The sequence below is a fragment of the Bubalus bubalis genome, chromosome 2 (genome assembly GCF_019923935.1).
Source record: "Bubalus bubalis isolate 160015118507 breed Murrah chromosome 2, NDDB_SH_1, whole genome shotgun sequence".
Lineage (NCBI taxonomy): Eukaryota > Metazoa > Chordata > Mammalia > Artiodactyla > Bovidae > Bubalus > Bubalus bubalis.
The window spans coordinates 96552402-96569185 of record NC_059158.1 but is presented as its reverse complement, the minus strand read 5'-3'; the positions used below and the strand labels follow the sequence as shown (position 1 = coordinate 96569185).

Genomic DNA, 16784 nt, shown 5'->3' with positions numbered 1-16784 from the left:
TTCTTTCCTCCACCACAAAATAAGTATAATATACTCTTTCCAGGGTTCTGTAAACTTTCTACAGACTCTGCTATCTTGATACATAAAGGATAATATAACCTGACAACCAATTGGAGAAGGGGAAATGTGGCATTTCCTTATGAGAGTATGAGAGATCTTGTCAAACTCTAGGGATTGGTGGGGAGGAAGGGGGCAGGGTGATTGAAAGAATGTTTTTAATAGTAACAGAGACTGTGGAAAATGAAATCAAATGGCTACCAGAAAGTCTTAAGAGCATTTAAGTTCAAAAGCTCCATTTGGCACTCTGGCAAGCATCTCAACAGTTGTTTATTTGCATAACTCCTAATCTGGTCCTTTTAAGCATTCATAATATTTCCTCTTCATCCATACACCAACATGTATGGTACTCACATCACTCAGGTTATAGGCGTTGACTCTGTGTTGTATAAACTGTGGAGCATCTGCTGGTATATGGCACTTGAATTTCTCACCTTCATGCTTTGCCTTGTAATTCAGCTGAAAAGCAATAGAGAATGGCCAAACAGGTCAGGGTAGGAACTTCCTTGAGTTTATAAAGGAGAATGTATATAGCTAAGTCATTACTATCCTTTTTAGAAAAATGACTCAAAGAAATAGTCTATCCAGTCAAAATTCAGCATAGGATCCAGACTCACTTCCTCTTTCATGGACGCTGGTATAAGACAACCCTGGGTTATCATTTTGTAAATGCCATCACAATGTATATATGGGAACCTCATTGTCCTCTGGGGTGTGCCTTGAGAACACGAACCCTCAAAATCTATGTAATCGGAGCACTGACTAATAACTCTAAATAGAATGCTAGAACAGCTTAAAAAAGATACATAAATTCTTATCAAAAGTACAAGATATGGGACTTTATTTGAAATTTTTAAAAGGTGACATTAGGTGGAAGGAAGAGAATGTAAAGAAGGAATGAGGCTGTTGAATTTTGGAGTTAAAGGCAAATGCACTGAGAAGAACCATGCATTTCAGATTCTTCAAGACAGAACCCCTGACCTCACCAGGACAAGGAGAAGAGAGGGTGGTTCCTGGGCACCATGCACAAGATTACATTCCTCTGCCGCTTGCCAAGCTCAGTTGCAGCACTGATGTTATTAGTATTTGAAAGTAGTGCAAGTCGCTCAGTTGTGTCTGACTCTTTGCGACCCCATGAACTATACAGTTTATGGAATTCTCCTGGCCAGAATACTGGAGTGGGTAGCCATTCCTTTCTCCAGGGGATCTTCCCGACCCAGAGATTGAACCCAGGTCTCCTGCATTGCAGGCAGATTCTTTACCAACTGAGCCACCAGGGAAGCCCAGGAATTCTGGTGTGGGTAGCCTATCCCTTCTCCAGGGGATCTTCCCGGCCCAGGAAGGGAACTGGGGTCTCTGGCACTGTAGGCAGATTCTTTACCAGCTGAGCTACCAGGGAAGCCCGATGTTAGCTAGTTGTCCTTCATTGGAACACAAAATATTAATATGCTGGGAAAAGTTGCACATGAACCAATATGTCTTTTGGATTACATTGACACCATTACTTTCTTTTTAAAATTTTGTTGGTGTATAATTGCATTACAGTGTTATGGAGAAAACAATAATTCCAAAAGATATATGCATCCCAAAGTTCATGGAAGTACTATTTACAACAGCCAGGACATGGAAGCAACCTAAAGGTCCATCAACAGAGGAATGGATAAAGAAGATGTGGCATATATATATACACACACACACACACACAATGGACTATTACTCAGCCATAAAAAGGAACAAACTCATGCCATTTTCAGAGACATGGTAGGACCTAGAGATTGTCATACAGAGTAAAGCAAGTCAGAAAAACAAATTGATCATTTATTAGTATGATTAACTAATATATTTTATTACTATCAATATATTACTAATATAATTAAGTATATTAATAGTATATTGATAGATTAATATTAATATGATTTGTTATATATAAATCATATATTGATATGATTTGTATATATTAATCATATATTAATGCATGTATGTAGAATGTAGAAAAATGGTAGACATTCCTTTACCAACTGCACATGAGATAATTCATGTTACTAAAAACCATGTTTAAGTACAGCAAATGGAGTATTACATCTTCCTGTCTTGAGGAACACATGCTACTCCTCAGGATTTAGCTGGCTACTCAGGGCTTCCCTGGTAGCTCAGTTGGTAAAGAATTTGCCTGCAATGCAGGAGACCTGGGTTTGATCCCTGGGTTGGGAAAATCCCCTGGAGAAGGGAATGACTACCCATTCTAGTATTCCTGCCTGGAGAATTCCATGGACAGAGGAGGCTGGTGGGCTACAGTCCATGGGGTTGCCAAAGAGTTGGACATGACTGAGCAATGAACACATACCTAGCTACTCAAAGTGGGGACTAGGGAGTTTATATAAGTCCCTCCAGGCCTACCAAACCAGAATCTCCATTTATCACCCACATACATGTCAATATTTGAGAAGCACTGCTGCATGGCTGGATCATTCTACTTTAGACCTCCCTTGACTTCCTAATCCAAAGTGCACCCCCATTACTTTCTCACACATCATCTGATTTGAATTCTATATTATCAACATCCTATATTAGTTTTTGTATTATTGTCTGGCATCTTCCTTGTTTCTGTGCTCTTTTTCTTTCTGTAAAGCCTTTGTTGGCAAACTTAGGAATGGGGAAAATTTGCCTTGTTATCTACTCAAGTAGCTGTTTTTATTGTCATTTAAGTTGCCTTGAAATTTTAGTATGCATTATTTTTGGAATGTGAGAGATCCTAATGAGCAAATTCCCACTAAAAATCGAGGAGTTATTGCAGAATTATTAGTCATTCTTACTATTGTCTGACACCATTCTTCCTGAGGCTACAATTCAGTCTAGCAGCTTCATTTGCATTTTATTGACTATATGAAAAAAGTGACATTACTGGAATAACAGATGAGCCCATGAAGGTGAAATATGTAGATGCTGACATCCAATAAGCAAAGCATTCTGGGTCACCCACGCCTGCATTAATCAGGCCACTTACATCACTAAGCTGCTTTGTGTTGAGCTGGGCTTGCAACAGTACAGGAGTATCAGTGACAGCTGTGAATTTGGTCTTATCTGGATGAACTTTGTAGGTATGCTACAAAAGAAGAGGTCTGTTAATGAAATTTCATAATGTTTCTTTAGATTCTTGTTCATATACACAATAACGTGTACAAAGTTTCCAGCCAAAAATACAGTGCATTTCGTCCTTGAAAACTTGGTTGATGTGCTCTCACTTCCTCTCTCTTTCTCTATCTCCCTCTCTCCTGAAGTTGCCTCCAAACTAATTTCCCTGCCACAATTCAGCAACCAGATTAGCCTCCCCCTGCCGAAGCCTTACAATGGCTCGCCACTGGACTCGGGTTCAGTGTAAAGTGTACATTGGCCTACCAGCCCTCCCCTACAGAATCCACCTCCCTCCATCTCCTACCATTTTACCTCTTACTGCTGTCCCTCCCCTGGTATATGTCAGTTACATCATGCTTTCAAGTCCTTACACGCTGAGTGTGTTTCTTCTCAGGCTGTTCTTCCCACTGCTCTTCCCTGGATCTTGGCACGGCTATAGTCTTTGCCTTAGACATTCCTTGACCACCCAACCTATGGTATCCATCCAGTCCCCATCACCCACATCATTCTATTTCAACCCTATAGCATCACTTTAGTTTTCTGATCTATCTTTCTAGTTTCTATGTTCTTTGTTTATCGTCTGTCTCTCCTTCTCAGATGCACACTGAACAAGCAGCAGCCCAGCTTGTCCCCTATTCTTTCTCAGCACCAAGGACAGTGTCTGGCACATGCCAGCCCATCATGTAAAATATACACCTATCTCTTACAAATCACCATGTTCACTCTTTCCCCAAAAGTCATGTGTGTGTGTGTGTGTGAGTGTGTATGTATTTGTGTAGATATATGTATATACAAACTAGTGGAAATAAAGGTTTATAAAACCTGAAATCATTTTGTAACAAATAATTTTCTTCATAGTAATTTTTATATTCCCCAATTCTATCTAAAAAATAAAATTTAACATCTGCGAACCATTAGATGCTAGCATTTAAACTGCTGAATTGACCACTAGATGGCACAAGAATGCCAAACACAATCTCAAAACTTCAGGGCAGCTGACTTACATCTTTACACTGGTCTAGCTTCTTGATTGCTTCGTATTCTTGTGTTATTGTCTGAGGGAAATAGCATTTCCCTTTATCTTCTTCATATTCTGCTTTGTAATTTTTCTGTAATGAGAAAGAACAAAAATAGATCATGATTTCTATTGTTCTCAACATTGTTACTGAGAAGCATGAACAATTGTCTTCAAACTTACATCACTGTTTTGAGCTGAAACTTTCAAGCAATGTACTTGATATGGGTCCTCAAAACTGCCTATATAATGTCCCAAAACATTCTGTACATATGAATCTTTATATTTAGCCTGAAAAAGAAAACATATGTTTTCAAACTCAAATAGACAGTTATTTATCAGACAGAAGGAGAGCCCTCAAACCCGAGAGGTAACCGTGGCCTTTCGAACCTCACTGAAGTTCTTCAGCAGGGTATCAAGTTGATATTTAGGAGTCTCACAGTAATTCATGCTCTTTGCCTTTGTCTTCTCATAGTTTTCCTTGTATAATCTCTGTCAAAGGAAAAAGAAAATTAAACAAAGAAAATGAAAGAATATATCTCATGGAATAGAAGCTATTCATGTCACTGCTATACTTTACCGGAATGGAAATTTTTGTATTTCTTCAGCATTTGTTTTCTACAAAGCAGAAAAGCAGAATGAATATGGTAGGGGCTCTTGTCTTATATGATCAAGTCTGCAGTAACCATAAATATGTTTACAGTACTTATCCTAATATTTCTCAGCCAGAAGAAATCACAGCTCACCAATGCTGCTGTCTAAACAACTTTTTATCTTAAAATATTTTTTCCCACTTGAATGTGTTTGAAGGAAAATGATTTTATTAAGCGTTGGTATGAAATATTGTAAAAGGTATAAAGTGGAGTTTGGATACTTAGGCACAGTTGTAGAAAAGTATTCCATTCAGTACTTGATGAAAACACATCTTACAATATCTCTGGAAGCTGGCTTTTATCATTAAAACCTAAATTTTACTTTATAACAGTGATATACGAAATATGACTTTTCTGTGTTATTGAGTGCATCACGTAGTTCTTCACATTCTCTTTTAATTCTTCCATAAGTAAGTCCAAAAAATATCCTCAATAAAGACAGTAATATTTATAAGTGATACAGAATAGGTAGTATTTCTTCTTTGCTATGAATTAGAAAAGCAATTTTTGTAAAAAAATTTTATTTTTAATAAAATATTTTATGTCTTTAATATGAGATCAGTATTTTATAAAATTCTTAAACTAAAATACTTAAGCTTCACTGAGTTTTCCCTACTTCGTCTGTAGCCTGGTTTTCTCACTTCTTGCCTTTTATTTTTCTGTATATATATTTTTTTAAGTACCAAGTGTTTCGTCATGGCATGGAATGAATAGGTGTTTAGATATACTGAGATACTGAGCTTATTTCCAGAAAAAACAATAAGGAAAATGGTATTGTTAGTGTAATTTACCTCCGAATAAAACTGAAGGCATTAAGGGATTAAAGGAAGCTTTACAATACTCTGGTGTCTCAAAGTACAGAGACATCATAAGAATGAGGAAGTTAATCATTCTTTACAACTGGGTTTTAATGTTTGATTTGTCATCCTGAATCTGAGATTTCATTTAGGCTAATGTCTCATCCAAGCTTACATTAAACAGTAAGTACAGCCACATCTAAAGACAGGTTCACAAAAGCACTCACATCACTCTGGTTTTTGGCCGTCTTCAAAGAGTGCAGCATCTTGGGGTCATCATTAATACTGAGAGCTCCAATCATCTTCCCTTTACTTTTCTCATAGTCTTTCTTGTACATCACCTACAAGGACATCATATGAGTCAGATCCCACTCATCAGGAAGCATTGCTGAGGCCTCCCCGCCCAGGTGCCCAGGCCATACTCACATCACTAGCGATCTTGGTGTTGGCTTTGGCTGCCAGCAGGGGAATGGCGTCCACCTTAATGTCAAACTTCTTAGCTTTGGTCTTCTCCCAGTCATGTTTATAAATATTCTGGATAGAAAAATTGCAGCACAGGAGTAGGCAAAAGTGATATGCATGTTATCATACTTTATAGACTAAAGGGTAACCGAATACCCAATGGTTTGTCTCAATATAAAATAGACCATTTTCATCATTTAAGAAATTTTAGATAATTTATTTTAGATAATTCTTAAGATGAATCTTCCTATTTTTCAAGATTAAGCTTCTCTACTCACCATGAGAATATTATATTAACTTCATTCTAGTTATCATACTAATATTTGATTCCTAACACCGAAGATTTTACAGAGTAGCACAAATAATCTACAGTTAACTTACTTAGTATTATATAAAAGCACCATTTTCATTTGCTCTCAAAGTTCTCTGAAAAGGTTATTTTACAAATCATTATAATATTCACTGATGCTAGATAATTTTAGTACTTGTTTATAGAATTGTTGAAAAAATTGAAATCCTCATGGGTAACTTGACTTTTCTATAAAATTAAGTTTGGAAATGAAAAATAGCAATGGATACCTGCCCTTATGACTTCTGAATACCCTATATCTTTGTCAGTGCAAGTTCTCTTACATGTAGAAATAAGTATTGTTTGTGAGATATAAGGGAAATTATAGGCTTGAGAAATAAATGAAATCAAACTATATCTTAAATATCAGATCCTGAAAGAAAATTATAGTATAATATAAAATAATACATGGCTAAAAGAACTAACATTAAGATCTGAGATTAAACATACATGAACAGTGACATTTTGAGGGTTGCCTAGAATATATTAAGATTGTCTCATTGTGTGAAGCTACTTACAAGATTGCTACACACATTTTATAAAGGGGAATTCAGAGTTACCCTCAGAGAGGGAACACAATATAAATGTTAACCCTTATTCCCATCTTTATTACTGAAATGTTTATTCAATGAGGCAGCTCAAAAGTAAAAGCATAGTTGTCAGTCAAACAGAAGGCATAGTGCATGAGAAACTCACATCACTCAGGTTATAGGCGTTGACTTTGTGCTGGATAAAGGCAGGCGTATCTGGAGGTATATGACACTTGAACTTTTCGTTTTCATGTTTTGCTTTGTAATTTAGCTGAGGAGGGGAAGGGAAAGAATGAGCAAATTAGTCCTCTACTCAGAAGAATTGTTACAAAATACAAAGGAAAAAATCATGTGGAATACATTTCATAAAATGTAAAATACATTTTGTTAAATAAGAACTGACAGAGCTGTCATGATCAAGAGAGGAATCCAGAGTGAGGGCAGGCCACCTTTCTTATCAGCACCTGTGTGGAGGATCGCTGATGCTCGAATCACATCTGGCACCATGGCAGGACCCTAACGGAAGGAGGTGGCCGCTTTTCATAGACACAAGCTTCCCTCCTTAAATATCACAGTTGGTCCTGTAGATTCTGAGAGTTTCAGCCTTTCCTCCTCAGCTGTCATTGCTTATGCACTGGAGAATATTTTCTAACAAGTCTGATTATGTCCCCTCACATGCATGATGGTTTGTGGATACTCTAACTGAAGCTTTCATTTCTGGCCATAAATCTACTCAAGTTATTTTTATTTTCATATTTTTTTTTAGTTCAACATAAATTTGAAAATTCACACTTAAAATTCATATGATAAAACATATCTCAAAGACTCCATTTCCCAAAAATAAACTTGCACGAGAGAAATCCCATGTACTCAATACCTGCTCTGGGCCAGGATGCATACCATGCACATATTTCTTTTCATTTCATCTTCAAAACAAGCGTTTATTATCAAAGGAAACTGTGAGGGATGGAGAGGTTCAACAGCTTGCCTAGACCCCCAGGTCATAAAAGACAGCTAAAATTTGAATCCGGTTTTCCCTGGTGGCTCAGACAGTAAAGAATCTGCCTGCAATGCAGGAGACCTGGGTTCAATCCCTGGGTTGGGAAGATGCCCTGGAGAAGGGAATGGCAACCCACTCCAGTATTCTTGCCTGGAGAATTCCATGGACAGAGGAGCCTGGCAGGCTACAGTCCATGTAGTTGCAAAGAATAGGACACAACTAACCAACTAACACTTTCACTTTCACTGGTGTCTGACCCCCAAATTCAAGCGCTCTCCAGTGCGTTAAGCTACATTTAGTTTCTCTTCTACAACTCTTATTATAATTGTTATCCACCCAAGAAGATGCAAGGTAACTAAGTATTTTCAGATCAGATCAGATCATTTTAGGTGATTACAAATGTATACAAGTTAAACTCATTAAAACTTACGTAGTCTTTTTAAAATAAACATGACAAGGATAAAAACCCTTCTTTATAAATGGATTTTAAGTACAGAGCTATGATATATCATCCCTCAAAACTGGATTTCTTGGATATTTAAGAGAACTTACATCACTCAGCTGCTTGGAATTGACTTGGGCTTGCATCAGAACAGGAGAGTCAGTAACTTGAGTGAATTTTGTCTTATCTGGATGGACTTTGTAGGTGTGCTGTGGGAGAAAAGAAATCAGGTTTAGTGTAGTATCACTTGTCAAAATCTGACCTGGCCTAGAGGCCAAGCTGCCATATCCCCATCCCCCGAAAGAAAAGAAACTTGTAGGAAATAAAACACATTATTTTCTAATTAGACTGTAGTTCTTTTTTTGAGGGATGCTCTTACATATATATAGGAAACTGTCCCATGTCTTCAGATTCCTGATTACTTTTCTTTGGGAAAATGAGCTAGATTTAACACTTGAGTCGTATGGGTGACCACAGGGAAAATAGTGTATCTATTAAAAAATAAATTGTGTTTCTTACAGTCTCCTGCTAACATTTGTTTGCAGAAGTGTCAAATTTGTAAAAACATCTTGACCACTAGATACTGTGGAGATTGGTAATGCTCATAGTATATACCACAGACTTACATCTTTGCATTGATCTAGTTTTTTGATCGCTTCATATTCTTGAGTTATGGTCTGGGGGAAGAAGCCTTTGCCTCTGTCCTCTTCATATTCTGCCTTGTAGTTTTTCTACAAGAAAAAGAAATCGGACATAAGGATGCAACCACTCTACTCATGCCCTGAAAATGTGCTATTTGGAAAGTCAAACAACTGCCTTAGAACGTACATCACTGTTCTGAGCTGAGACTTTCATGCAGTGTGTATGATACGGATCCTCGTAGCTGCCTACATAATGTCCCAAAATATTCTTTAAGTAGTAATCTTTATACTTAGTCTGAAAGACAAAACATATATCATTTGTTTATTGGCAAAATGATGGGTCTTCGCTTTCACAGAGGGAATGACTGGGTTGGGGGTAGGGGGGTCTTACATCACTACTGAAGTTGTGTAGAACTGTATCAAGCTTAAATTTGGGTGTCTCACAGTAATTTATGCTCTTTGCCTTCGTCTTTTCATAGTTTTCCTTGTATAGTTTCTGTTAAAGGAAAGAAAAAAATCAATTAAAGTAGGTTCCTATCACCCCCATGCTGATGATTATTGCACTTGTATTTTCCAACACTAAACAAAGGAAGAAGAAAAAAGATTTTACCTGTCAACTGTCTTAAAACTAACAATCACACCTTGGGGTGTCGTGAATGATTTAAACCTTTTCTATTAGCAATTATTACAAAGCCTAAATATTTAATATTCTCCAAAAAATTAAGAAACCAATATATTGCCTCAGACAAAACCCTTAGTTGCAGAGGTGCTTGAGTATTTCTGACTTACTGCCTTTTCTACCTGTCAACTGACATACTCTTTCTTCACTAATGATGCCCTGAGAAACAGGAACATTCTTAGTGACAGTAAATTTTTCATTTTTTAAAAAACAAACCTTCATGGGAAAAGCCTAGAACACAGGGAAGTATACACTCTTCCTCCTTCTACCAAGGAAAAATTCCTTATTATATGAACAGACTGTATATCTTAAAAATAAGGTATATACAGTCTACCAACCCTTCTCCTCTTCTAGACTTATCTTCAGCTCTAACCATTACTGGATTCTACAGTGCCCAACTGATAAAGCAGATCATTGTCATTTTAACTTTTTATTTTATCTTGGACTATAGCTGATTAACAATGTTGTGATAATTTCAGGTGGACAGTAAAGGAAATCAGTCATACATACACATACTGGGGCTGTTCATTTTTAATATTTTTATATTGTTGTCTTTTTCAACAAAATGGATTTGAACTTGGGTTTTTATGTTCAATAAAGATGACCTTCATTCAGGAAACAGTGCTTTGCACTGATTTCCTAGTAGAGCTATTTGAACAGATTCATTTCTGTCCTCTCACCTGCTACATCACTCACCCCACCTCCTCAGTCACATGTATACATATCTACGGTGCTGATTTAACTCAAGGGACAAAGATAACTAACCCACACATAATCTCAAATACTGGGAAACTTAACACTATGTAATCAAAAGGGAAAAACTCAACTGACAGTATGTTCAGTCTTTTTATATACATAATCAAAGTGGCCTTGAGCTGTGCATCTTCTAATGCCAGGCCAGTTCTCACTTATCTAGTGTATTTGAAAAGCAGTGGATTAGACAAGCTCTTAATATTCCACTATTAGAAATTCCTGTGAAGACTTTGCAGTTTTGCTCTCTGCAAATGATGGTTTCTGGAGTCAAAACCTGAGTAAAAAGTGGTGGAGGTTAGGGAGAGAAGTTGTGAAATTCAGGACATTTCCCTTCTCTCCAGCAGCAGGCTTGAAGAGCACAAGGGTAGGGCACCAAGCGGCTCCAGCTCCTAGTCTTCCCCTTTCAGTCTCCTTCTGCTGCCATCAGAATCACAACAAAACTTCTACAATGTACTCTTTGCCCACACAAAGGCACAGGCTCCTGGAGTTTCAAGGAAATGAGGATTTCCCTGCCCACTGAACTAGTCCACAGGCTCCCCAAATTGACACATATCATACTCAGAGACACTAGTGCCTTCCTGTTAGACAGCTCCAGGGAAACTGCTACCCCATAACCTTCAAGTATTTGCAAAGTTCTATTTGCATGTAGTCATTATAGAAGGAGAAAAATTTCATCCCTCTTGCAGCTCAGGTTAAAAAAAACCCACTTTTGACAAGAATATACTTACATCACTCAGGGCATCTCCTGCCGCCTTCAGCTGCCTGAGCAGTGGGTTTTCTGAAGCAGGAAGTACATTATAATCTGCTTTTCCTTTTTTCTTTTCATAGTCTTGTTTGTATTTTACCTGTGGGAGTGAAATAAAGTGATAAAGTAATTCTCTATGTTACTTTTGTTCTCCTTCTCTTTTACACATATTATGACATTGCTCCAGGAATCAATTTTCTCTTCAGAAAACTGGCAGCTTGACATTTTGTAAACAAAATATTCATAGTAATTCATAACAGCAGTGGAGAAACTGCATACATTTTCAGGATATCTTTTCTTCCCATCATTTATTCATTCAAAAGTATCCATAGGGCATTGATTATACACCTGGTCCTGGGACAGATTCAAGAAACAGTAACACATGTTCCCTACCCTCAGAGAGGGAGGGAGGAAGGGAGGAGGGGAGGGGGGTGAGGGAGAGAGGGAGGTGGGGGTGGGGGGGAGGGAGAGAGAGAGAGGGAGGGAGGGAGGGAGAAATAATAGAAGAAAGATATACATCATAATGATGACAGTGCATCATGTCCTGGATACCTGCTGCTCCAGAACCTTCATTCAGCTCTTAACCTCCAGCTGCCTATCTGCCAACACATGTTTAAAGAAAAAGCTAGAAGCATCATCAATCTAACCTTCTATGCCTCATCTGTGACTATATGTGTGAGCACATGTATATTTAATGTAGGCATGGGAGGAGGAGGAAGGGGTAGGGGCTAGATATATGGTGACAGCCTCATCTTTTCCTCTGCCCTCCCTACTTTTCACTTTTAATTCCAGCTCCAACAGAAGCTTTAAGTAAGGGCACAAAAGCCCCCCTCAGGAGCATGTCCAAAGGGAAGAAGAAAAAAAGAAACAGATCCTAACCTTGACCATGAGCACCAGTGCCATTTATTTCTTCAAGCAAAATAATTTTAGAATATAGACATGTTCTGGAAATCCTAGATAATCTGCCAACATTTAAGAACCTCAGAAAACAATTGGCTCAGTCTCCAAATGTGGGAGATACACAACCGAAACACAGATGTTCCACCCCTACAGCCCACATGGGGGACTCACAGAGGTTGTTCTTCAGAAGTGGAGGATGTAGACAACCTCTTATAGAATTATCTATTTCCATGACCAATGGATGGAGAAGGCAATGGCACCCCACTCCAGTACTCTTGCCTGGAAAATCCAATGGACGGAGGAGCCTGGTAGGCTGCAGTTCATGGGGTCGCTGAGGGTCGGACACGACTGAGCGACTTCACTTTCACTTTTCCCTTTCATGCATTGGAGAAGGAAATGGCAACCCACTCCAGTGTTCTTGCCTGGAGAATCCCAGGGACGGGGAGCCTGGTGGGCTGCCATCTATGGGGTCGCACAGAGTTGGACATGACTGAAGCGACTTAGCAGCAGCAGCATGACCAATGGAAACAACTAGAAAGGAAATTCCACAGACCTACTATCCCCCTACCTGCATCTGGGATTCACAGCTTCCTCTCCTATTTCAGGGAAAGTCATCCCTTGCTCCTAAGCACCAGGTCCCTGCCCCTTTCTCCTACTCTAGGACAATGCTCCAGCCATTCTCCCTCCCCTCCTCAACATGATCTCATTTTCCCTCTACACTTGATTTTTCTTCTATCAGCCTAGAAACATGGCATTTTTGCCTCTTACCTAAAAAAATTCCCTCTTCACCTACTTATCCATCAGCTACTACCCCTTTCTCTTCTTTTTTCTCAGGAGTCAAGTACATTCATATTATTCTATTTCTCTCTTCTCATTCACTCACAAACCCTTTCTAAACACTCAACCAAAGTGCTCTTATTAAGTTCACCAGACACCATTCAATGATAAACCCACTTGAGAAACATTTGACACAATTACTCCCTCCCTTCCCTTTTCACCAGCTTCCCAAGACATCAATCACTCTTACCTAACTCTGCTTCTACCCCATCTTACTGATGTTTTCACAAGGAAGCACTCCAGAGTCCAATCCTTAGAGTTTTCTCTCTACACTTGCTCCCTTGATGGCCTCCAGTCTTATGACATTAAATATGATTCATATGCTACTGACGCCCAAATTTATACAAACTTTCCAGATATCTCCCCTGAAATGGCAGACTCATATAATCAACTGCCTACTTGACATTTACATTTCTCAAAGACATCTCAAAATTTACATGTCTCAAGTTGAGCTCATGTTTCCCCTCCAGTAAGAAATTACCTATCCTTCCACCATCTTTCCTATCTTGACAAAGGGAAACCCTATCCATCTAGTTGCTTAGACCAAAACTTTTCTCTCATATCCCATATTCAACTCCTCAGCAAATCAGGTCAGCTATAATTTCAAAATACTCCTCATCACTTTCCAGGCTACTCTCCTGGTCCAAAACATCACTGTCTTGCACCTGGATCCTGAAATAGTCTCCTAAGTGACATGATCTTCCTACTTTCACTCCTCCTGCAGAGCCAACGCCAGGCTTATAATCAAATCTGATTGGCTTTGAAGTTATTGCTCTTTCTAGTGCTTTAGAACACCTGTTACTGTTTGATTGCTAAGTTGTGTCCGACACTTTGCAACCCTATGGGGCCCCCTGTAGCCCACCAGCCTCCTCTGTCCATGGATTTCCCAGGAAAGAATACTGGAGTGGGTTGCCATTTCCTCCTCCCTCCAGGGGATATTCCCGACCCAGGGGCTCTTCTCAACCCAGAGATCGAACCCGTATCTCCTTCATTGCAGGCAGATTCTTTACCTGTGAGCCACCAGGGAAGCCCCTTTAGAATGCCTACGAGTAGACTAGTTACCAAAGTCACTCTATAGACTGTATGAGCAAATCCACGGATTCATGCGTCTTGTCTGTGACCAGATTTTCAGTAGTTAATAAGAAAATAGAAAAACAATGGTAGTTGCAATTGTGAGAGTGAGTGTCTGTATTCAAAGAATGCTGCCAGTTACCTTTTCTTGAGAAGTTCTTTTGTCTTTTCTACTTCTAGGTATCAAAAGGTCCTTTAGTCTATGAAATGCTGAAGATGGTAGTTTAGTATTGTGAATTCTCCTACATGGCAATTTTTAAAAAAAAAAATTGGTAGCCCTATTGTAATCCTCAAATATTTTCTTATTGTTCCCATAAGAACCTTTTCCCCCCATTATATACAAAAGCAAGAGTTGTAAGAAATTCCCCCACACTGAGACTATATCAAGATCAATGAGAGAATGTCCCCATACCTTGCTAGCTGCCACCCCAGCTTGTTTATTCACTTTGTACTCTGGGGTTTCGGTCTGCATGAAGTAGATCTGGTCTTTCATATGCTCGAAGTCTTCCTGGTATTTTTTCTGTAAGACATGAAATATGCTGGAGAACTGCTGTGGGAACAGTTAGGCAAAAGTCTTATATGGGAGGACAGAGGCCACTTGGAGACATCACCCAAAGCCATGTTCCTCTTAGCTTCTGTGGGTCAGATTACAGTTATAGAATATGGTGCTATCACAAAAGCCATTAGCAGCTTAACAGAAACTTGGAGCAGTTATAATAGGTTGGAAGACAACCTCAAAGAAGGAGCTCTCAAAGGCCAGAGGCAGAGAACTTAAGAAAAAAGAAAAAGAGGTTTTTTATGTTTTCCAGGGAGGGGATCTGGGAAGAGATTAATCAGTTTCATAAATGTACCGCTCGAGTGCCCAGACACAGAACAAAAAGGGCCTCTTTCATCTGTACTCACCATGAAACCATATTGTTCCAATGAAAAATAAGGCAAGAGTAATGGAATCCAATCAAAACAATGCTTTGCAAAAGGAAGGAGAGATGGTGGAATTTCTTTCTAAATAGGGACCCTACAAAGGTCTTGCCCCCAGGAAGAGTTGTCTGGATTGAAACGTTCTGGTACCATTTCAGGAGAAGCAAGTGGCTAGACGTCATACAGGAAAGAATCAACCTCTCAACCCAAGGACATCCAGCTTGGATGGACATCCCTTCCTACTTACTGCGCTGATGTTATTAGAGTTCATTCTGGCGGTTGCAACTTCAAAGCAAGGTGTCTCACTCCATTTGCCTTTGACTTTATTTTCATAGTCTTCCTTGTATTTTTGCTAGGATGGAAAAAATAAAGAAAATAAGACAAGCAAAATCTGGAAATTGACAAATAAGGCAGCCAATTAGGTGGTAGTGGTCAGCTTTAAAAAATATCTTGACCAGGCCCTTCCTGGGTGCTTAATAGATGTCTTCAAATCTTCTGGTATAGTGTTACTTATCTCACAAAAAAAGTTGGATGCAGGGGATAGAGGTATCAGTCTCCCCTTTGCTGAGTTTAAGGACTTAGTTCACAGAGAACTCACAGATGGTCCCTGGTGTTTGAGGGAAGAGAGAGTCAGAAGCATTTTCCTTCTGTAATTCATGGTTATTGATATAATAAAATCACTCAACCCCAGATTTTCATGCCCAATGAACTTAGCCATTAATTTCTGAGCTTTACTGAAACTCCTAGTTATCCAGACAGCAGCACTACAACAAAATTTGGCTTGTAGGCCAATGAATAAGACTTACGAAATTTTAATGAGAACTGACAAGCAATAAAAAAATTAAACTGCTATCCCATATTAACTCCCGAACACCACACTACCTGAATCCTATACTGTGAGGCTCCTTGGTGAGAGGAATTATATGTTCATTTTTGTTTATCCTCAAAATCTAACACAAAATGCAGCATGCAGAAGTTACCTCACAAATGTTTGTTTGACTACACTAAATTGAACCTAGTCCATGATTTTTTGACTACTTTGGCTTGAATGTTCTTGAAATGGAATTAATCCAGCCAACCCCAAGTTTGCGACATGAGTCAGAGATGGGTTAGAGCAATTTCCCCACCTTGGCTGATAGAATGTGTCAACAGACATAACCAGTGGGTCTCAAGTTGTTTGCATACCGCCACCATACTCTTCAAAAAAAAAAAAAAGAAAGTGGTTTTCTGGTATGCCTTTAAAGAACAAGTACCAAGGGTGAGAGAGATGCAGAGCCAGTGAATTTAAGTTTAAGGAAATCTAGCCCTCTCTCTAATGCCCTATATCCTTTCTTCTCAAAGGTTAACTTTCTAGATCCCAGTTTCTCCTTTCAATTGCAGACCTAGTATCAGCTGGAAATTCCAACCTGATATCTTGTATCTTTCTTATTGTGAGTCTCGAAGGAAGCAGAGAAGCTCAAGGACTTCAAGAAGCTCAGTGCTGCTCACAGAACTCCACCTGCAGGAGTCATAGTGTGCATGGTGGACACAAATAGCCCTGCCTGCCTACACATCTCTACAGAAGGAACTGAGCCAGGAGGAGGTGCTGGCATGCACTTGATGACTCTGGGCAAAGACATAGGTGAGAGAATGGATTCTGAAAGGTATGATAAGGAAGGCTGGTAAACAGAATGGAACAGCAATGTAACAATTCCAGATACGTGTTCATTATGTTAACATATGAACTGGAGGCTATAAGACCTGGTAAGACTGGGGTGAATAATTATCATCATGGTGGATAATCTGATGACCTTCATCCACAGC

General features: G+C 39.0%; 1 protein-coding gene across 30 annotated transcripts in view; it reads right to left on the bottom strand.

Annotated features, from left to right (window-relative positions):
- Positions 1-16784, bottom strand: part of NEB (nebulin) — a 218281-nt gene that overhangs the window by 183110 nt on the left and 18387 nt on the right. For all 30 annotated transcript variants that reach the window (XM_044935534.1, XM_025261488.2, XM_025261512.2 and 27 more), the window contains exons 11-25: positions 15229-15333; positions 14476-14583; positions 11239-11355; positions 9470-9574; positions 9266-9373; positions 9064-9168; positions 8548-8646; positions 7162-7266; positions 6081-6188; positions 5882-5995; positions 4595-4696; positions 4388-4495; positions 4194-4298; positions 3062-3160; positions 412-516 (exon numbers count right to left, since the gene is read on the bottom strand). In XM_044935534.1, the coding sequence (XP_044791469.1) occupies positions 412-516; positions 3062-3160; positions 4194-4298; positions 4388-4495; positions 4595-4696; positions 5882-5995; positions 6081-6188; positions 7162-7266; positions 8548-8646; positions 9064-9168; positions 9266-9373; positions 9470-9574; positions 11239-11355; positions 14476-14583; positions 15229-15333 (1593 nt within the window). The remainder of the gene's footprint in view (positions 1-411; positions 517-3061; positions 3161-4193; positions 4299-4387; positions 4496-4594; positions 4697-5881; positions 5996-6080; positions 6189-7161; positions 7267-8547; positions 8647-9063; positions 9169-9265; positions 9374-9469; positions 9575-11238; positions 11356-14475; positions 14584-15228; positions 15334-16784) is intronic.